General features: G+C 55.0%; 6 protein-coding genes across 6 annotated transcripts; 3 read left to right on the top strand and 3 right to left on the bottom strand.

The window, feature by feature from the left end:
- Positions 1 to 652: 652 nt before the first annotated feature.
- PG998_005649 (C2H2 finger domain-containing protein) lies at positions 653 to 3156 on the bottom strand (the record flags this gene model as incomplete). The annotated part of the gene is given in 2 exon segments (XM_066872467.1): positions 653 to 907; positions 919 to 3156. 2 exon segments carry the CDS (start codon positions 3154 to 3156, stop codon positions 653 to 655), a joined length of 2493 nt encoding a protein of 830 aa, XP_066732564.1.
- A 1352-nt stretch (positions 3157 to 4508) lies between these two features.
- PG998_005648 (uncharacterized protein) lies at positions 4509 to 5610 on the bottom strand (the record flags this gene model as incomplete). Its single annotated transcript, XM_066872466.1, has 4 exons — positions 4509 to 4697; positions 4765 to 5265; positions 5393 to 5532; positions 5598 to 5610. The coding sequence occupies 4 exons, from the start codon at positions 5608 to 5610 to the stop codon at positions 4509 to 4511; spliced, it is 843 nt and encodes a 280-aa protein (XP_066732563.1).
- Positions 5611 to 9487: 3877 nt separating this feature from the next.
- Positions 9488 to 13220, top strand: PG998_005647 (IRE protein kinase; the record flags this gene model as incomplete). The annotated part of the gene is made up of 3 exons (XM_066872465.1): positions 9488 to 9610; positions 9696 to 12030; positions 12085 to 13220. The coding sequence occupies 3 exons, from the start codon at positions 9488 to 9490 to the stop codon at positions 13218 to 13220; spliced, it is 3594 nt and encodes a 1197-aa protein (XP_066732562.1).
- A 919-nt stretch (positions 13221 to 14139) lies between these two features.
- PG998_005646 (chaperonin Cpn60/TCP-1 family) lies at positions 14140 to 15926 on the bottom strand (the record flags this gene model as incomplete). The annotated part of the gene is made up of 3 exons (XM_066872464.1): positions 14140 to 14199; positions 14291 to 15820; positions 15924 to 15926. 3 exons carry the CDS (start codon positions 15924 to 15926, stop codon positions 14140 to 14142), a joined length of 1593 nt encoding a protein of 530 aa, XP_066732561.1.
- A 924-nt stretch (positions 15927 to 16850) lies between these two features.
- PG998_005645 (uncharacterized protein) lies at positions 16851 to 19079 on the top strand (the record flags this gene model as incomplete). Its single annotated transcript, XM_066872463.1, has 1 exon — positions 16851 to 19079. The coding sequence occupies one exon, from the start codon at positions 16851 to 16853 to the stop codon at positions 19077 to 19079; it is 2229 nt and encodes a 742-aa protein (XP_066732560.1).
- A 784-nt stretch (positions 19080 to 19863) lies between these two features.
- On the top strand, positions 19864 to 20799 carry PG998_005644 (uncharacterized protein; the record flags this gene model as incomplete). Its single annotated transcript, XM_066872462.1, has 2 exons — positions 19864 to 20415; positions 20533 to 20799. The coding sequence occupies 2 exons, from the start codon at positions 19864 to 19866 to the stop codon at positions 20797 to 20799; spliced, it is 819 nt and encodes a 272-aa protein (XP_066732559.1).
- Between the last annotated feature and the right edge of the window lie 376 nt (positions 20800 to 21175).

The raw sequence follows: 21175 nt of genomic DNA, 5'->3' as shown, positions 1-21175 counted from the left end.
GATCATCAGCAAATCCTCATGTTGGACTATCCCGCAAACCTTTCCTCGGCTATTGACTAGCGTCTTGCAGCGGAAACGTGCAAGTCTCTGTTGCGTAACATAAATATACATGCCTCCAAGCTAGTCTAGATTGCTTTGATAAGTCCAATTCGCCAAGGCCAGGGACACATCCTTTGCAAGATGAAAATGATCTAAGGATGCCGAGCAGAAAGCTTAACTTATCCGAGACAGGGGCGCCAGAGCCAAAAAGATCCATCAAACGGCTTGCCATGTACTGGACAAATGATGATGGGGTTTGAAGTTAGGATAGCCCCATGGTATTAATCAACAGCAGCAGTTGCCCCGAGAGCCCGAAAATAGTAACGTATGCAAGTATCACACCCAAAAGGCACAGGAAAAGAGCAAAAGAACCCATTATCGTCCCGCTGTCTGCCATCACTGGGGGTCAAGTCGAGCAAGGCAAGTCTGACAATACTGACGCACACAAGCAAGCCATTTGATAATGTGTAAACGCAGACTACGTGACTAGGCGTGAACATCCGAGTATTACACGAAGGCAGGCAAAGCAACGGCATCACCCGACCGTCCTTTTCTTCGCTTTTCGGTGTATTCATGGCTTCGCCCCTTTTGTTTATGCTCGTCTACCCATCGACTAACCCCATTGCACCAACACCTTCTTCTGCTTCTTTTTCTTCCCCTTGGCATCAGTGGCGTCCGCCTCCTCCTCGGCGTCCGCACCAGCCTCCGCCGCGTCGCCTGTCCTCTCGCTCCAGTTGAAGCCCGTGTCCCGCGACCCGCCCATATCCCGGCGCACGGCGCCCCGGCCGTACCCAAAATGGTGGTCAGAGGCTTCGGCGCCGCCGGCAAGGCCGGGAAGTTGTCGCCACCGCTCGCCGGTTTGGGCGCCCTATGGATAACATTGTTGTTAATGTTATTACTGCTACCTGACGGCTGACTGTGACTACTCGGGCCCCATAGCGAAGCGGACATCGCCGCGGATGACGACGCCGCCGAAGGCTGGGGACCCTTTGCGGAGGTATTCTTCGACGCCGAAGCGCGCGCCGGAGGTAGCGAGGGGAACGAAACAGTCGGAGGTGGCCTTGAAGCCGTGGACCCCGCAGATGCGGCCCAGCTGCTGCTGCTACCAGATTGCTGCTTCTGTGAGTTGGACCGCTGGGATTGCTGCGTCATGTTCTTGAGCTTGAGCACGCGCGTCGTGTGGCGCTGCGTGGCCGGCACATTGGATGCTGCCGCCGAGGCCGAGCTCGACGCGGCCGCCGCCCAGCCGCTGCTCTGTGTTGTGGCACCGTGCATGCCCGATAGGCTGGGCAGCGTCGGGTAGTCCTCGTTGATGGCACGCCAGTCATTCCACGCCTTGCGCAGCCGCTCCGCTTTCCCTTTATCCTCAAACAGATCCGCCACCTCGCGCACCAGCGTCCCCAGTGCCGTCGTTGACGTCTCCGAGAACAGCGAGAAGAATGACTCCACCAGTGTCGCGGGTCCTATCGAGTCTTGGCGATAGGCCGAGATCTTGGCTCGGAAGGTGGCCATCTTGTTCGCGTCGTTTTGAAGAAGGTTCGAGGCACGTTCCACAACGGACGCATGGCGGACAAGGCGGGCGCGCTCCTCTGGCGTCAAGTTGGGGTCGGTCACACTAAGACCTTCCATACCGGCAGTGGGAACTGGCTCTGGGGCCGGGCTGGCACTGGTGGCTGCTGATGCGCCATTGCGCTGTCCTGCCTGTCCGCCTCGAGGGGCAGCCGCCGCCGGTGGCCCAGCGGAGCTGGAAGAAAGCTGTCCGCCGAATGTGCGGTTAGACACCGACTGAGACGAATGGATAGCCATTTGTCGCTGGAAAGCCTGCTCATCACGGCGCAACGCCTGTGCCGAACTTGCTGGTATTGGTTCCGCATTGGGATCACGACCCCTCCTGCCCCGGCCGCCGCGTCCTCCTTCTCTGTCACCCCCGCCGCCTCCGCCTCCGCTTCCGCCTCCGCGACGTTCCTGTTGATAAGGCTGACGAAAGTCAAAGCCTGCCATGTCGACAAGTCTAGCATCTCGTCGCACATCTTTGGAGAGTGTGCTCCCATGCTCGCTCAGCTGGTGGGCCTTCAAGTCCAGCTCAGACGCAAAGACGACAAACTTCTTCTCTTGACATTCGCGATCTGAGCAGAGATAATGGTCTTTTTGGAAATGCTTCTCCAGAGCATTGTAGTCCATGTAATAGTGAGGCTGCCTAGGATCCTCTCGATCGCAAAGAAAACATCGCTCGTGCTTGTTACGACAGTGCTCATACAGTTTGTCGTCGTCGTAGAAGCGAGACCCGCAGAAGGCGCAAAGCGGATGGCCTCGGAAGCCTGTTTGATCAACTGCACCTGGTCGGTCGTCTCCATTTCGCATATGCTTTTCCAGCTCCTTATCCGTGAAAAGCTCGTGCTCGTGAGTGAACACCTTTTTGTTTCGGGTGCACAGGTCGCACATCTTCTTGCTGTGGGTACTTCGAACGTGGCGATGAAGGTCAGGCCAGCCCAGACCGGCAAAGTCGCAGTCGACATCGGGGCAATTGTACCTAAGCAGCAGGACCGTATCCCCGACGATATCCTCCTTGGCATAGCGAATGCCAATGTTGTCGTCGACGCTCGTGATATCGGGCGCGTCGGTCGAGTAGTCCTCAAAGCGCTTGGTGGCGTCGTCGGTGAAGATGACGTATTGGGAGGCGGTGCGGCAATGAGCGCACTCCTTGTTCTTATACAGGGCTCGCATGCGCAAGGAGCAGATATGGCATGTCCGGTGGTTGCAAGGCGCCACGGATTGGTGGACCACGGGGCTGGCGCAGATGAAGCAGACCTCGGCCTCTACGTCGTCGCCGTCGGCCTCTCCCCCAGCGGCGGGGGTCGTCGTGCCAATGAGTTTCTTGGTTTGCGCAGAAGGCGCGGAGCTGTCGTCGCCTGCCCCTTTGGTTGCTGGCTGTTGTTGCTGGGCAGCTCCCCCTTGTGCTTGGCCGCGGCCTCTGCCCCGCTGAGATTTGCCGCCTCTTGAGCCCGTTTGGTTGCCGCGTCCTCGTCCCCTGCCTCGTTCTCTTCCCTGGCCGTCGCCTCTAGGGCGGCCAGGCGCAGAGGACGGGCCATTGGTCTCGGCAGCCCCTCCAGATGACATGGTAATGGCCAAATTTGTCGTGTTTTGGGTAGGTCGGCACGTCGTTCAAGAATGCGTGGGAGGCAACTGTGGCCGGAAGATACCAGATAGCAAAATGAAGCTCGAGTGCGGCAGGTGACGTAAATGGCGGGTGGCAGGGTGGGGGAAACGGCACTGCTGAAGAGGTGGCGTATGGGCGACGATGGTGTCGTAGGTTGTTCGTTATTTAGTAGAACAGAAAGGCTCCAATCTCAAATGAGAAGTAGTGAGTAAGTGTGTCTGACGACTCCCTCTTTCTCTCCCAGTGGAGCTTGACCAAAAGGCATGTAGGCTGTAGGCAGTAGGGTATTAGAAGGTGGGCTATGGTGGGGGAGCTTGGGAGCAAGGAAGGTTGAGAGTGAACGGAAATGGGAGGCGGCTTTTCTTCCATGACACACTCGCCGAAAATCAAGGATTACCTAAGCTTGCTGACCATCGACTGCCTACACTGGCTGTCTCTGTCTGACTGGCTGGGTATTGGATCCATGGAAATCTAGACCTGCCATTTTTCATCAAGATGAAGATCCCAGTGTGGCTGGCTCAATTGATTTGTGGGAGATGTGCGGGGCATCAATCAGCCTTCTCTTCCCTATACAATATCCCATAACCCCGCCTCCAGCAGTTATATGCACATGTCTGGCAGCTACTATATACAGTTTGTTTTGTTTTTGTATAGTGTAATGACCCCCTTACTCATGTCACCAACGAGGAAACGGACTATCAAGGCTGTTATTCAACCCCAATCATGCGATAATTGCTGCTTGGAAGTGCAGGATCCGGTGCGCGAGTAGCCAGGCTGCTGCTGTATCGTAGGTGTAATTTCAGGTAACTGTTAGAAGTACTACATAAATATAACCCAAAGGGCAGACTGGTTCGCCTTGCAGCATGTGGCCCCGATGAGTACGTACTTTCAGTAGAGAGAAATAGATGCGTGCGCGCGCTCTCTCTCTCCCTGTCTCCCTGTCTCTCTCGCTTTCTCTCTTTCCGCCCCTCTCCCGACCTAGGATTTATAGTGTGGCCAACCGTCCTTTAGCTTCGTTCAATATGCCAGCTCAGCGCGGTGGCTGCCCAGGTAAGTATGCAACTGTGCGCAGATCATTAACGGAATATAAATCACCACGATATCCTAATCACATCGCTGCCAATGCCAACCGCCGCCGAAGAACAGCTCACGTGCACCAAGAACCAAGACGCCAAATACGCACTGAATCTGAGCCCCCTCTCGTTCGTCAAATCCAGGAGAAAGAATACCTTCCTAGCCAGCCGTGCCATAATCGTAGGAACACCATGCAATATGACAGTCCGCCCTTCACCATTGCTGCCTCCGGTCGGGCCTACTCCTCTTCCACTGGATAGAGATGGTTGCCCACCAGTTTGTTCATCTGGAACATGTCCACCTTTGCTTGCTTGAACACGGCATACATCTTTTCGTCGCAAAGGATTTGTCGCTTGTCGCTGGGGTCTTGGAGCTCGTTGGCCTTGATATGCTCCCATAATTTCTTGACCACTTGAGGTCGCGGAAGCTGTGGTGACAAGGGAGAGGTTAGCATATGCACAACATAGAGAAGGTGGGCGTGGGCGTCATCTTACTCTTGGCTCGCCTCCGCAAACCTCGGAAAGAGGTGCACTGAGGTTGAACGGCTTCTGGAAACCGCCCCCGGCCTTGCGAGGCTTGTTCGTCGACTCCTCGCTCCCATCCACGTCACTATCGTCCTCGCGCTTGACCTTGTTGGAGCTCTTCTTGCGCGGCTTCTTCTTTATCGGTTTGGCCTTGGATCCCCCGCCGCGCGTAGCCCGCCCGCTAAGCTGGTTCTCCTGCGCCTGGAGTATCGCGGCCAGCTTGGCGTCCGAGTCCTCCGTGTCCTCGCTCTTCTCGCTCTTGCGCTGTTTCTTCTTGGGCGGTTGTGTTGAGACTTCGATCTCGCCGCCGTCGCCATAGGCGTCTACTGTTTCGCCATCGTCGTCGTTATCGATGTGGCCGTTCGCCTGGCGCTTCGGGGTGGGCTGTGGGGAGGCCGGCTCGTCTTTGGCGGCGGATTCAGAGGATGTGAGGGCATCGAATCGGGCCTCGATGAGATTTTTAATGGCCGCCTGTGCAACAAAACAACAGTAAGCGCGCGTTAGCAAAAAGGGAGGCGCGCCAAATAAAATAAAAAAACAGACACGCCGGTGCGGAAGGCGCCTGCTCCTATGACACTGGTGTCTACAACTATCTCACCTTCTGGCTGCTGAGATCTTTCCCACCTAGCTTGTCTTCCAGCTCGGCCCGGATCTTCTTTCGAGTGACCGTCTCCAAGTCAACGCTGTGAAGGATCTCATCAATGTACCTAGTGTAGAGCGCCTCCTCGTCGGGTGATACTAGAAAAGCAGCAGAGTCAGTAAGGGCACAAATCCGTGGCCCAGCGTCCCGGAGGTAAACATACAAGGTGCCGACATATTGGTCGTTCACCCGCAGCCAAGCCCAAATATGTCCGATGGCGTGGGAGAAACCGTCACTGTCGGAGGAGTGCAATGCAACTCGGACGTTCCAATTGCACGCAGATGGCGAAAGATGGAAACCTCTTGCGGAAGGATAGGCTTTGGGATGTTGACGTGGACTGAAGATCGGCTTGGAGGGTCGGCAGCTTGCGCAGGGTGGATATCGACGTAGCTTGGGGCTGCTGCTGCTGCTGCTGCTTTGTCTACATAGATGGGCGACTGGAGACTTGTTTGTTTTTGTCGCAACCCGGTTCAAAGCATGGCGGCGGCAACGAAATTAGAAACAATAACCGCAATCGTCTCTGGTGGGACGTGAATAGGCGGTGACTATGGTGGTTGTTCTTGCTATTGACCCTGTACAGCAGCAGAGAGACGACTGTTGCTGGCTGTTGTCGCGTGTGTCAATGTCCTCCGAAAAGCAGCGCCGTTGAAGATGATTCGTTACCCAGCTAAGTAAAGTATGATTGTTGGTCTCGGGAGGTCCGCCGTCTTAGTTCGAAAGCCGTGAAATGTGGATATGTAAAGATGGGTTTGTTTGGCAAGTATGGCAAGCAACGAATCCGCAACCAGCGACTAAGCAGTCGCCGTCCTAAACCACAAGTGGCCGCCTTTTGTCAAACGAAGAAAACGAGAGAGATGATCTGGTTTGTGGCGGCGTGGAGTCTTGGGCGGCAGGCAGCAGGAGGTCTGGCAGTCTGGTCTGGTAGGAGGGAGTCAAACTGCTAAGCAAATAGTCCATCACCTGGGTAATGGATTTGATGGCATGGTATGATTTGATAGTACTGCACTGGGGACGGTAGAGGCGGGCAACGGTACGTAATGGCACGCACGGCAACCGATGGATGGATGGATGGATGGATGGTGCTCATGTATGGTGCTGCTGCTTATGTAAAATCCGAGCGCTGGCAAGCTGGGTAGTAGGTCACTGCTCCTCCCACGGCTTTCTCCAATGCTTCAGACAGATCCAGGTTGCTATACGCACTCGACTTTTGTTGTAATAGAAGGCGTGGGATAGAAAAGGACAAACACACAAGGCCTACCTACTGTAAGCGGGAGGGTGCTCATGGGTGCTTGTCAAAAGAACAATGGCAACGGCTGGTTCAGGTACTAGAGTCAGGGCACGACTCAGGGACACAATGAAACTGTCATATATTTAAAACATGGCCGACGCTTCTGCCCGGCTGCCCGCGAAGTTACAAAAGTCAGGAATGCGAACTCCTCTGGGTGGTAGATAAAGCCCTGATAACAAAGAGTCGTGCATGAGTACATGGATATTTGCACGCACTTATACGCCCACCCGGCTTCTATATCCCGGGTAAATGTGTCCAGCCACAGTCATATGTGGGCTGCTTCCGGCGAGCAACGAACTGCGAGAGGAAGTTGAAGAAAGCCTGGTTCAAGTTAGGTGTTCGCATTTAGCACTCGAGAATCTGTCAAATACTGGAGAGCGAGGACAGAGGGCGGGTTTGGCTAGAGATAAAAAGGAACAGTGCAGCAGACCTGTGATGACCGAAGCTTACCCACCCAGCCACCAGGGCGGATGCACCTAAAACAATCAATCCTCCGCTGCAAGTTGGCTAAAAGCAACCTTATTTCTGCGTCGTTGGAACTTGGGGCTGCCCATTGACACCCGTGAACCAAACATTGCTCGTCCACCCCAACCCTGAATGCAGCGCTTGCATATTCTATGTGTAAGAATTGGTTTCCTGGCCGGCACGTAGACAACACACCCGTCCCTGGATAAATGGAGATCATGGCAGTCGTGTACGCGATATAAGAAGTCATGGCTTTCGTGACACACCGCGGCAAGCTATAAGCTACTGGACATGAAGACCAGCCCGGAACATGGTTCGGTATTGGCCCGCGCCAGCGATCAATCTCACCATGCAACATGACCACCCTCCCGGGATCCCCGTAGACAACAAGGCAGAGCCATTACTAAAGATCCAGGAGATATGGGGCTAGCCCGCGAAGTCCCCTGATGGTCTTCGTCGAATGCTGGACAAGCGGGAAAAAATGGTGGCTGAAGAAGATAGATCGGCGAGCGGTTCAACACTCGCGTCAAGAAATGCGATGCAAAGCAAGGCGGCCAGCTTGGGATTTTACTGCTCTGGGGCTTTTCAAACATGGCTCGTATGCTACTCTGGTGCGCCACTTCGCCGCTTACGTGGATGCGGAAGCTTCGCGAGGTCCTTCGCCGGCTGGTCCATCCGTGGCACCACGAAAGAGAGCCGTTGACGACATGGACACATGATATGAGAATAATGTAGCTGCCTTGGAAAGTGGAAGATTGGCGTTCTCTGAGAACTGGCTGCGTTACAGTCTCTAGAATGTCAACCAGGGGCTGGTTGTTGGATTTATACAGGAGCAGCAACCCTCCCGACCCCGAACGGATGGATTTCAGCGGGTTAGGACCGCAACCGGCCCCTAGCCCCTCCCCCCTCCCCAGAATGTGCCAGGAGTCTCAGCCCAGACCACGACCCCCAAATCGGAACAGCCCGCAGCTATGTATGTATTAGGTATGTACATACAGCTTGATCCATTTTTGGCGCACAGGCAGGATCTTCCGGCGTTGACAGTTGGTTCAATTAAAAATCCAGCCAGATCAACCGGCTGTCCCCCTCCCTCAGATATGTACGTACCTACATGGAACTCACGGGATGCTCGTCGAACCAGAACCGCCAGCGGCGAGAGGCGAGTGGCCAGAGTCGACAGCTTGCCAGGTTGCAGGGTGCAGGGTGGTGAGACAGCAGAGTGCGGTAGTACTTGGAAATCTTTCCCAAATCGTTGACGAGTGACGGAATCTGAATCTGACATGCAGCCACCACCACCGAATGGATTGCACACACAGGGCAAAGGGCTCCAATGCATTCACCGTAAGCAGGGCAGGGCAGGGCAGAGAATTGAATGAATACAGCAGCATAGCCCGTTCCTGTTTTCCTTCTCCCGGTCACTCCCCATCGCTCCGTTCCCTCTTTCCATTATCCACCATTTCTATATCGTGTCAACCGCAACCACCAATCCTTGAGCCATCACAGCGAATAGTTTGCCCCCTTTCGACTTCCAAGCTTGGGCCCCTGCTTGAGCCTGCGGCATTTTGGCAGTCCTAGCGCGCCAACTGTTTTATCTTAGCCCGATCTTCCAAGGTTGGACCGGTCGCACACTTCGCCTAGGGAAATCCAGCTGCCTGCTTTCGAATTGCGTCGCCTACAGCAAAAGGTTGGCCAACGCCTGCGAATTCGCTGCATCGACTTTCCACGACCAGCTTCAGCTTCAGTCTTGCCGACGTTGCACTCGCACCCATAGATATATATATACACTGGAATTATATAAACACGCATCCACTTGCACGGCTTTCGCACCCACCCCCGGCTCCTCGACTGCACTGGTGGAACGCGTACCACGCCGAAACAATTGGGGTCTGATTTTCAATGAGTCGGGCATTCTCGACCTTGAGCCCCCCTCTGCCAAAAGCAAAAGCAAAAGCAATAGACATTCTGACTATCACCGTCCCACTTGATCCCTCGGTTCCATCCCTTTCCTCGACGCTCTCTTCTCTCGGCTTGTAAGCTGGACGACTTAGCTCATCTTCTTATTGCTCATTCATCCATACCGAGCCAAACCGCCATATCTTAACACTTGCCCAACGCGTCGGCCCCCTCCCCGGCCGAAAACTTGTTCTCCAGGCCCGCGACACCCTCGCCCGCACGCCCTCCCCGAACTGGATGACTCTCCGCCGATAATTCTTCGCCCCAGCTTCCTCTCTCCTAGGGCTGGACACGTCGAAGGCTCCGAGTAGCCCTCCTACAACCACATCAATATTGACGGTTCCAACATGTGGCGACGGCCTCCTGGCGAAGGACGGCTTGTCGCTGAACAGCGCAAGGCCAAGGTCTTCCTCGCTCTGGCCGTCTTTGTGCTTCCATGGCTCACGCTCGTTGATGCTCAGCAGCAGCAAGTAAGTGTCTCGGCTCTTGGTGCCCCCACCATTTATCAGCCCTTCCTGGTCCAAGTTGATGCAACCCTAACAAACCGTTCCTTAGAAACAGCAATCTTTGCATTACCAACAGCCCCCGGTGGCCAACATACTTCAGGAGGATGCCGCCTCTCGTCAACACCAACCTCGCGTCCGTCGCCAGGTCGACTATGATGGACAGAAGAGTGTCATGGACGTAGCGCAGTCGAGCCGCGTGAAGAAAACAAGTCGGAATCAAAGCAAGCAACCCCCAACGCCAAACGATTACACTGGCAACAAAAACAACAACCCCTCTTACGATGCGAGCGCCCTCGCGACTGTGGCTCCGGATACCCCCGTTCGAGCCTCCAATTCTCCAAGACAGCTTTCCAGCGTCCTTGCCGGCGCCGGCTTGTCCTCGCTGCATTATGCGCGGAGTCTGGGGAGATGGGAAGTGGAAGACTATGTTCTTCTGGCGACCGTCGATGGACATTTATATGCCATTAACAAAGAAAGTGGCGACGAACGCTGGCACCTCGAAGTTGAGCAGCCGGCCGTAGAAACGATTCACCACCGCCCCAACAACACCCTTCTGGAGGACTATAGCTACCACCCGCTCGATGACCATGTTTGGGCCGTGGAACCCACCCAGCATGGCCCGGTCTACCTTTGGCAGCCTTCCGGACCGAACTCCGGCCTGAACCCCACCGGTTTCACCATGAAGCAACTGGTGGACGATCTGGGGCCGTACGCCGTCCCCAATCCCCCGGTTGTTTACACTGGCGACAAGAAGACGACCATGGTCAGCGTTGATGCGGCCACTGGGCGCGTGCTGAAATGGTTCGGCCAAAGTGGTTCTCAGGTTGACCAGGGCGCTACCTGCTTCCGGCCTAATGGGTTTGTCGACTCCAGTTCTGAAGCGTGCACCAGTACTGGCATCATTACACTGAGCCGCACTGAGTACACCGTTAGTATCCATCGCCAGGACGACGGTCGGGCGTTGGCCACTTTGAGATATACTGAATGGGGACCAAATTCATACGACCAGGATCTACACCGGCAATACACCACGACTCAGAACGGTCGCTACCTCACCACTGGGCACAACGGCAAACTTTATACTTATGACGGGAACGGTGCAGAGTCATCTATGTCTCTTCAATTTTCCGTTCCCGTTGCACGTGTATTCGACGTCGCCCGCCCGGGTGACGCTCCTCAAGGCAGTAACCCCGAACTTGTACTCTTGCCTCAGCCCATACCTCCCACACGCAGCGATGAGGATGGCATAGCTAGAGCCTCTAGCATCTTCCTCAATCGAACCGAATCCGGAGGATGGTACGCCCTGTCAGGGGCCGCGTACCCCCTCGTCCTCAACGCTCCTGTGGCTGAAGTTCAATCAAAGGAATGGGCCGACTCGGATAACACCTGGAGCTTTGACGATGCTTTTGTCAACGATGCTCTTGTGGGGAAGCATGATCTTGGCCACATCCAAGGTGCTCATAGGACCGGTCGAATATCATGGCCACAGTCTCTGCCTGCCCTTCCTCAGGAACCCGAGTTTCCGGACGAGGAGGATACGAGTAATGCATCCCTCGCTACAGTTTCAGATGACGGGTCTGATCTAGCCACCATCGTAGAAAAAGTGAAGACCTTGCCGGAATATGCGTATGCCAGGGTCCGCGACTTCTTCACCAACCCCATTCTCTTCCTGTTGGTCATGACTGCGGCGATCTGGTATCTCAAGGGAAGTCATGTCATCCGGAACAATGGTCCACAATATGAATCGCCTACTATTACCGAGTCCCTAAAGTCTGACAAGGTTGTCACCGAGGGGGTTGGGCAGTTGCCGAACATGGATTCGCAAGCTCAGCCTGTGGCCGACGAGGCCCAAGATGTGCCGCATGAAAACAATGCAGCTGATGCCGCCGTCGGTTCAGAGGAAGGAGTTGTAGCCCCCTTGAATGGGGCTATCAGGGTAGAAGCCGACCCACAGCAGCCGGCGCCCGAGTCGCCCGAAAAGAAAAGGAAGAAGACTCACCGTGGAACGAGAGGCGGGACTAAGCACAAGAAAAAGAAGCAAGATCAGGCGCAAGGACAAGATGATAAGTCCCAGCACTCGGACCATGGCCCGACTCAGGAAGATATCAACCAGATCAAGCACATACCGCAAGAAACTCATCTGCAACCCAATGTCAGATCGGTTGTTGATGACCCTCGCGACATCAGTGCTACGGGCTTTGAGACAACGAATGGCCTCCGTGTCAATCTGGATGATCAACTTGGCATGGGCAGCAATGGTACGGTCGTCTATTCGGGGACCTTCCACATGCGAGAGGTTGCTGTCAAGCGGATGCTTGCAGTCTTCTACGACATAGCCTACCAAGAAACTCAGCTGTTGTTAGAAAGTGATAACCATCCGAATGGTAAGTTCCACATAATATGCTCCTACTGCTCATAGCTAATGCACATCCGACTAGTCATCCAATACTACGCTTTCCACCAGGAGAATGCCTTCCTCTACATTGCTCTGGAGCGCTGTCATGCGTCCCTTGCCGATATCGTGGACAAGCCGCACATGCATAGGGAGATCGCACAAGCCGGAGAACGGGACATTCCCAACGTCCTTCTCCAGATCGCTAATGGCTTGAGCCATCTCCACAATCTCCGGATCGTCCACCGCGATCTGAAGCCTCAGAACATATTGGTGACAATGACCAAGGATGGACGCCCGAGGCTCGTTGTCTCTGATTTTGGGCTCTGCAAGAAGCTTGATGGTGCTCAGTCGTCATTCGGTGCTACCACTGCCCACGCTGCCGGAACATCTGGCTGGCGAGCCCCTGAACTTCTGCTGGATGACGATGCCAGGGACGGGTCGGCATCCATGTCCAGCTCTTACAGTGAATCCAGCCAGCTCGTGAGCTCTAATCTGATGCCGAACCGCCGTGCCACACGAGCCATAGACATATTCAGCCTGGGCCTTGTCTTCTTTTACGTGCTTACCAAGGGATGCCACCCATTCGACTGTGGCGACCGGTACATGCGCGAGGTTAACATCCGCAAGGGGCAACTGAACCTGCAACCTCTGGGAATACTCGGCGACTTTGCCTCAGAGGCCAAGGACCTGATCAGAATCATGCTGCTCAAAGAGCCCCGCGACCGGCCCAACATCCGTGAGGTGATGGCCCACCCCTTCTTCTGGGATGCCAAGAAGCGCCTGGCCTTCCTGTGCGACGTCTCAGACCACTTTGAGAAGGAGCAGCGCGATCCGCCCTCGGACGCGCTGCAGGCGCTCGAACATTACGCGCCGCGCATCTGCCGCGGCGACTTCCTCAAGGCGCTGACCAAGGACTTCGTCGAGAGCCTGGGCAAGCAGCGCAAGTACACAGGTACGCGCCTCTTGGATTTGCTGCGGGCACTGCGCAACAAGTGGAATCACCGCGAGGACATGTCGGACGCGCTCAAGCGGTCGGTGGGCACCAGCCACGACGAGTACCTCGGATATTGGAGCCTGCGGTTCCCGGACCTGCTGGCCACGTGCTACGAGATCATCTACGTGTTGGATCTGCAGGAAGCGGTGCGGTTTCGGGAGTACTTTGAGCCGATGAAGCCTTGATCGAGTGCGCGTGGTGGAATGGCCGGACAGATGGGTCGAGTAGGTGTTGTTTTCAACAGGGTGGTGAGAGAAGGGTAAAAGACAATGTGACGGCGATTTTCATGTATGTTGTTGAATGAAACGATCGGGGTGCTTATCCATTCTCCACGTCTTCTATCTTGATGGCTGATGGTGATGCTATAATGCTATGTGATGTGCCTACTGGGAATCTTGATGTTGTGGACTACCACTACTACTAAACGTAGCTATCGTTGGTTTATTCGACTTGAAAGATTAAAAAAACTATGAATTACTCCTCGGATGCCAATTTTGATGCTTAGTATGAGTACTTGACAGATGAATTTCATCTCCAGTTCAGTCTGTCCATCAGTCGATTTACTGATTTATCTCACTTATTCCTGCTTTGGAATATGTGTTAAATAAGTAGCAATATCATCAGCCTGGTTTCACTCCCCGATAGAGACGGACGATGTGTGCTTTTCTTCCTGGATCAAGGCAAAACCAAGGGGTACGAAACTCGACGTGGAAAGAAGTTGTGTCCAACCGAAGCACACACGAACTGACTCTATGTCGTCTGAGTAGTTGCGGCTTTGAAGATCACGTGTACATACGTACAACTATTAATCCTTGAGTCAACCCAAATATCTGCCAAGCCTGGGAAAAAGAAGATCAACAACTCGTAGACACACGTGCCTGTCTCATCTCAAGATTTCAGCGTGCAGGCTATATACTGTACAAGTAAATACATGATTTCTTTCACATGGCACCGCTACTCATAAAACCATGAAACTGTTTGGTTTATAGGCACACGCTTCTATTCATGAATTATTACAATTGGGTATAACAAATCATCAATATGTTACATCCATTCTAACTAATGTATGCCGGGTCGTCTGCCTTTTTCAACACTTTTTTCCATCTACATCCGATCGCGCCTCCGCGGTGCGGCTCGGATGATATCGTCTACACGTAACAGCAGCTATAGTAATCATGTCAGTCCACAATTCTTCGTACATGTTGACAACGAGTCTCAGGGGGTGCATGTAAACAAAAGGGGGAAAGAAACTTACCTCGGCAGCTTCACTTGCTGACGACACCACGGCCTTCTTCAACTTGTAGCTCTCAATCACACCAAGGTCCCGCATATCGGTAATGCCGCCACCGGGCGTCGACAGGTCCAGGCCGTACGTGGACATACCATCGTAGATAGCCTTTCGCAGACGGGCGACCAGGTCGCTGGAGTCCAAGCCGGCGTTGTCAGCCAGGATCGTGGGCAGCTGGCGTAGAGCGGTGGCGAAGGATGCCACGGCCATCTGCTTCTTGCCCTCGACCCGGGTCGCGGCGCCCTCGACGGCCTTGGCCATCAGCATCTCGGCACAGCCGCCGCCCAGCGTGGTGCGGGGCTCCTTGACCGTCTGCGAGAGCACGGCCAAGGCGTCGTGCAGGGAGCGCTCCGCCTCGTCGAGCAGCTGGTCCGTGGCGCCGCGCAGCACGATTGTGCACGCCTGGCCGGCCGCGACGCCTGAGAACCGGATCAGGGTGTCCTCGCCGATGATTACCTCCTCGATCACATCACAGTGGCCGAGCTTGACCTGTTCGGGGTTATCGAAGGTTGATGTGATCTCGCCGCCCGTGACCAGGGCTAGCCGCTCGATGCCGTCAAAGTCGGCATGCTCTATGGACATGATGCCGGCGTCGGTGAACAGCTGCTCGGGCCAGTTGTAGATGAGCTGTCGGTTAATGAAGCAGTTGATGCCGTGGGCCTTGATCCGCTCAACCTTGGCCTTCATCTTGTCCTTCTCGGCCTTTTCGATCTCGGCCAGCTTGCTTGTGGAGCCGACCTTGACACGAGCGCCAAAAATCTTGACCTTGTCCGTGTCCATGGTGGTGTTGGCGACCAGGATCTTGGCTTTCTCGAGGCGCTTGGGCTGGTTGACACCAATCTTCTTGTCGAGAATGAAGCCTTCGTCGAGGTAAGAGTCGCTCAGTTTGCCGCCGGCCTTCTTGATGATCTGGATGTGGCTGAGGTCGGCAGAGCCCTTAAGTCGCAGGACAGCGTCAACGGCGAGCTTGGAGAACAGGTCGCGGTCCTGGGCGAGGACCTTGGAGCTCAGGGTGGTGCGGGCGATGGCTAGAAGGTCCTTCTTGAAGGCCTCGGGGTTCTTGCTGTGGTCGACCGAGGATTGCTCGAGGGCCTGGAGGGCGGCGACGCTGGCTATCCGGTAGCCCTCGATGATGGTCTGGGGGTGGATCTTCTTGTTGACAAGCTGCTCGGCCTCGCGCAGCAGCTCGGCGGCCAGCACGGTGACCGACGTGGTGCCGTCACCGACCTCGTCGTCCTGCACCTTGGAAATGTTGACCAGCACCTTAGCGGCCGCGTTGTCGAGGGCGATGGACTTGAGGATGGTGGCGCCGTCGTTGGTCACCATGATCTCGGCTGTCGAGGCCGACTGCAGGATCTTGTCCATGCCCTTGGGGCCCAGCGTGCTCTTGACCAGGTCGCCCACGGCGATGGCGCCGACGAAGGCGGAGAGGCGGGCATTCTCGCCCTTCTCCTCGGTCGTGCCCTCCTCGAAGATCTGGGTTGGGCTGAAGGACGACTAGACAAAACGCACCGACGCCGATAAGTCAGTACTTGACTGGTAGCAGCAAAGAGGAGAAGACATGCCTCCAGCCTGGAAGGAAATAACAACATGCACTTACCATTCTCGCAGCTACTTTTGACAAACACTGTAGCAAGCAAGTTTCACGGGGAATCAGGATATGTCGGTGGGCTGGAGTAGGGGGATGTTGGATGTTGTCGGTTGCTGTTCAGTTCAGTTACCAGCAATAGCTTCCTACCCACTTGCACCCAGAACTTTTTTGCTTGGCGAGGGACCAAGTGCGGGACAATTTCTTGGTCACCGTCAAGAATGAGGTAGGCCAGGTAGGCCAGGTAGGCGGTAGGCACCTAAAGGGGGAGGGGGGTAGGTTATCTGCTATCAGTGACAGCTAGCCGCCTAAAGTCGGGTTTCTAGTGGTAGGCGGGCAGAATAGGCGGGCAGAATAGGCGGGCTGCTTGCTGGCTGGCTGACCTGATTGACTGCCTTCTGCTGCTGCACACTTCGCTTACGTGTTGGACGTAGGCCTAGGTGGACGTTCTGACTTGCATGCAGCCAGCCCGTTTGGTCGCTGTCGCGGGGCTCGGGTCACGGGGTTTCAATTTGGCCGCCACACAATTGCTCTCCTCCCCACCTGATAATTTCTAAGGTACATCGCAAAAACGGGCCATCACGACCTGAGCAGTGCGAGACGTCGACAGCAGCGCCAGGAACAGCAATTTAAAGTCTACCGCAGTGCAGAGCAATCCTCTGTCAAGTTGCGTAAGTTCACTTGTTCTCAACTCCAGCATTGCAATTGAGGATGTTGCCTATTTCTGACTTTTGGCCTGGTTTCACTTCGCAGTAATCGACCACCTGCGACCCAACCCAACTTTCAGTGCCACCTATCGATTGCTGGCGCGGGGCAAATCTGCTACTCTCTCACCCCCACAGGAAACAGCAAAAATCCAACTTTTACACCCCAATAACGCACCGCACCTTCAACCGCCAATTCGGATCTCAAGCCACCACTTGAGCCCAACCACCCAATATGGCGCCCTCATTTGATCATCTGCGCGATGCAGATGTTGACGAAGACGACTACGATGAGAACGAAATCGATCTCTCCGACTTGCGCGAGAAGTACGAGGTCCAGCTCGAGCAGGGTTTTGACACCTTTGTGGTCATCGATGGCCTTCCCGAAGTCACAGAAGAGCAGAAGCCCAAGCTGGTCAAGTTCTTGTTGAAGAAGCTGAAGTCGGTCGGAAACACCAAGGAGGAGAGCATCTTCATGCCCATGGGCGATGATGGCAAGTCCCTGCGCTTCGCTTTCGTCGAGTACTCCACCGCCGCCGAGGCTGCCGCCGCCGTGCGCCAGCTTGATTTGGTCCCCCTCGACAAGAAGCACACCCTGCGCGTCAACAAGATGACCGATATCGAGAGGTTCGGCCGCGAGGGTCGTGTCGAGGAGGAATACCAGGCCCCTGTCATTGAGGAGTTCAAGGAGAAGGAACACATGCGCTCCTGGTTGGCCGACCCCTCCGGCCGGGGTCGCGACCAGTTCGCCATGTACCGCGGCGAGTCGGTCGGTGTCTTCTGGAACAACGAGAAGGATGGTCCCGAAAACGTGGTTGACCGCCAACACTGGACGGAGAGCTTCATACAATGGTCGCCGCTGGGTACTTTCCTGACTTCGGTGCATCAGCAAGGTGTTCAGCTCTGGGGCGGCCCCTCGTGGACGCGCCAGAAGCGATTCGCTCACCCCTTCGTCAACATGCTCGACTTCTCTCCCGGCGAGAAGTATGTCGTTACCTGGTCCAACCGCCCCATTTCCATCCCCGACGAGGGCCACCCTCAGTTGGCTGCTGACGACGATGGCAAGAACTACGTCATCTGGGAAGTCGAGACTGGCAAGCCCCTGCGATCTTTTGCCAACCTCGACCTTCCTACTACCGGCCCGGATGGCGGCCCTCTCAAGGCACCCCCAAAGTTCCCCTGGCCCGCCTTCAAGTGGTCTGCCGACGACAAGTACGTTGCCAGACTTACTCAAGGCCAGTCCATTTCCGTTTACGAACTCCCGAGCATGACTCTGCTTGACAAGACCACCATCAAGATTGAGGGTGTAATGGACTTTGAGTGGGCCCCTGCCACCGTCCAAAGGGATGGCACCAAACAATATGAGCAGCTTTTCTGTTACTGGACACCCGAGTTGGGCAGCAACCCCGCCAAGGTCGGCTTGATGAGCATCCCGTCCAAGGAGGTCGTCCGTTCCCTGAACCTCTTCAGCGTCAGCGACGCCAAGTTGCACTGGCAATCGGATGGTACCTACCTGGCTGTCAAGGTCGACCGTCACTCCAAGTCCAAGAAATCGCAAGCCACGACTCTTGAGATCTTCCGCGTCAAGGAGAAGGGCGTGCCCGTCGAAGTGGTGGACACCATCAAGGATACTGTCATCAACTTTGCCTGGGAACCCAAGGGCGATCGATTCGTCGTCATCACTACCACTGAGCCCGCCGGCCAGACCGCCGTCCCGCCTAAGACCTCTGTCGCCTTCTTCTGCCCCGAGAAGGTCAAGGGCAACGCTGTCGGCAACTTCAAGCACCTCCGCACCCTCGAGAAGAAGAACAGCAACAGCATCTACTGGTCCCCCCGAGGTCGCTTCGTCGTCGTTGCCACCATTGCTAACCAGCAAGGCTCCGATCTTGAGTTCTATGACATGGACTTTGAAGGCGAGAAGCCCGAGAGCGACAAGGACTTGACCGCCAACTTGCAGCTTATGAACATTTCCGACCACTACGGTGTGACGGATGTGCAGTGGGATCCTTCCGGCCGCTTTGTGACGTCTTGGGCGTCGGCGTGGAAGCATGCTATGGAGAACGGATACCACATGTATGACTTCAAGGGAGAGCAGCTGCGGGAAGAGCCTTTGGAGAAGTTCAAGCAGTGGGCTTGGAGACCGCGTCCTGCTACGTTGCTCACCAAGGAGGAGCAGAAGCAGATCCGCAAGAACCTCCGCGAGTACTCGAAGACGTTCGAGCAAGAGGATGCTGAACGTGTGGCCGGAGCTGACCAGGCCGTTGTCGACGAGCGCCGCCGCATGTTGGATGAGTGGTACGCATGGCGCCAGAGCGTCGAAGAGGATCTCGAATGGGAGAGGGAAGAGCTCGGCCTGTCTAAACCTGAAGATGCTGCCGCACCCAAGGGCGAGGATGGCGAGGGTGAGGTGATTGAGGAGATCGTGGAGGAGGTCCTCGAGGAGACAGAAGAGATTGTGCAGTAAGTCGAGTCGACTACTGTCTTCGGGGAGGCGGGAGTTGCTTCCAGCGATATGACCAGGAGCGTTGAGTCAGTCCCATGTACCACACGCGGAGGAGAGCGCAATGGCAGCATGAGGCGTTGGTGTATGGGCATATAATGATTTTTACCGGTAGTACAAAAATGACATGGAGCTACACAGCGATAGGATCCCATATGTTTCTTCCTTCCAGGGCCTTCGTGACTGGCTACTAAAATAGCAATGCAGGCGTTCTTGCCGATGCCCGTTGTTTTCACCGCCTGCGACTAATATCTAACGTTGTCTCCTTCCTCCCAGAAGTTCTCATGACCTTGGGAAAGAGCAGCCTCAGTCTCAACTGTCTCATTAGGTGGTGATGATGTGGGTGTGTTTTCTTTGTTTCCCACTCATCTCTGCTTCTTCAAGATTTACCTCCTCCCAAAGAACGCCGAGGTGATGCACCTCTTTCTTTGTCCGAATGCGTACAACATTCTGACACTCCCATTATTCATCTTTGAGCCCAATGGCCATTGTTGTAGTAGCTAGCGAATCTTCAGAGATTTCCATCTGCATCCAAGATTGGGAAATTCTGGCCTATGGTTTGCGCCCTGCTAACTGCGAAAGACCATACAAGCAAAGGGCTTCATGGGGAACGAGACCGAAAAGACAAGATCGCACACGTATACACACATACATCTATCAGCATTAGGTGCCTAGCAGCCTAGCATAGACCAAACCAAAGCTGGTGCTTTTGGTAATAGAAAGCAAAAGAGATAAGAAGCAGAACAAGATGGCCAGAATGAAAACCCAAGAAGAAGACAGAGATGCAACATGTACTTGTACGCCACCCACGACAAATGAAAGTAAGAAGACGGAGGAAAAGAAAGAGGAAAAAGAGGAAATCCTCCTGAGCACCGAGGCCAGCCTCCGGCAGCTGATTCGGGAGCGGCTCCCGATGGCCGAGAGTCCGCCGAGCTACGTGAGGCACTGGTTCGCGGGCTACTTCACGTACCGCGGTGTCGACCCGCGGCTCGCCGGCCACTTCCTCTGGTCCGGGGCCGAGCTGCAGGACCTTGCGCTCGTCGAGCTCGCCGACGCGTTTCGCGCCAAGTTGAGAATGGCTCCGCCTCCGGCTTCGACGCCGATGCTGGGGACTGCAGGGGCGGAGGCGGAGGCGGGGAAAGGGGTGCGGAAGGGAGGATGTCCTTGCGTACGGGACACTTGCAGGAAGAATCATGGTGATGGCGGAGCTGCTTCTGTTGTTATCACTCCTGGTCGTACCTCCGCGGTGACAGAGGCAGAGGTGGAAATGTTGGCGGCGGATGTATTTAACTTCGTACAGGTTCGTCTGTGTCGTTTTCTTCTTCTATCCCTCTTCCTCTTTCACTCTTTCCTGTCTACTCTACGTCTTACCCGCATACTTATAACTTACCTGCTTACACCCCGTCATACACAACAGAGCTCTAGACCATTCTTGTCTAGAACACTGGCTCGCGCCAGACGTCTGGTTTCCACCCAAGCCACTATGGTGGAACGGCTGGACGCCCTGCTCACCCTGGCCGCGTACCTGGTGATGATATTTCTCATGCTGGCCAGCCTGGCCGGTCTCTGGGCTTACAAGGGATTGGATGAGACGGTTGTCGGGATGCTGCAGCGAATTCAAATGTGGTTAGAGCAGGTCGTAGAGGCTTGGGCAAAGAATATAGCAAATACATGGTGGTGGTGAGGAGGAGGAGTATCTGCTTTGAAGCATTTGCATCTCATACATGTATCTATCTACCTTTTTACATAGCACAGTTACGACAGAGGCACCTTTGAAACACCAGTGATTGCCCATCGGACATTACTTGTACTCCTCTTGGCGTTCTGGTATGTGGAGATGTAGCTGAAGCAGTTACTCTCCTGCGCAGAAGGCGAAAGGTTCATTCGAGACAACCCGAGATATGTCTTGGGCTGGTGCCTAGTCGTGTTCGGCACTAACATGCCCCCTCATCTCGCTAATGTGAGGACGGCATCCTTCTTCCTAGCCCGCCGGTGTCCGGGGTTGTTATCGATACGTTCCCTGCTTGCGAAAAGGTAACATGCATCTTGGGAGTCGGTGT

This window comes from Apiospora kogelbergensis (genome assembly GCF_038363985.1).
Source record: "Apiospora kogelbergensis strain CBS 113332 chromosome Unknown utg000003l_segment0_segment0, whole genome shotgun sequence".
NCBI lineage: Eukaryota > Fungi > Ascomycota > Sordariomycetes > Amphisphaeriales > Apiosporaceae > Apiospora > Apiospora kogelbergensis.
Note: the sequence above shows the minus strand (reverse complement) of the source record. Positions and strands in the feature narration are given on the sequence as shown.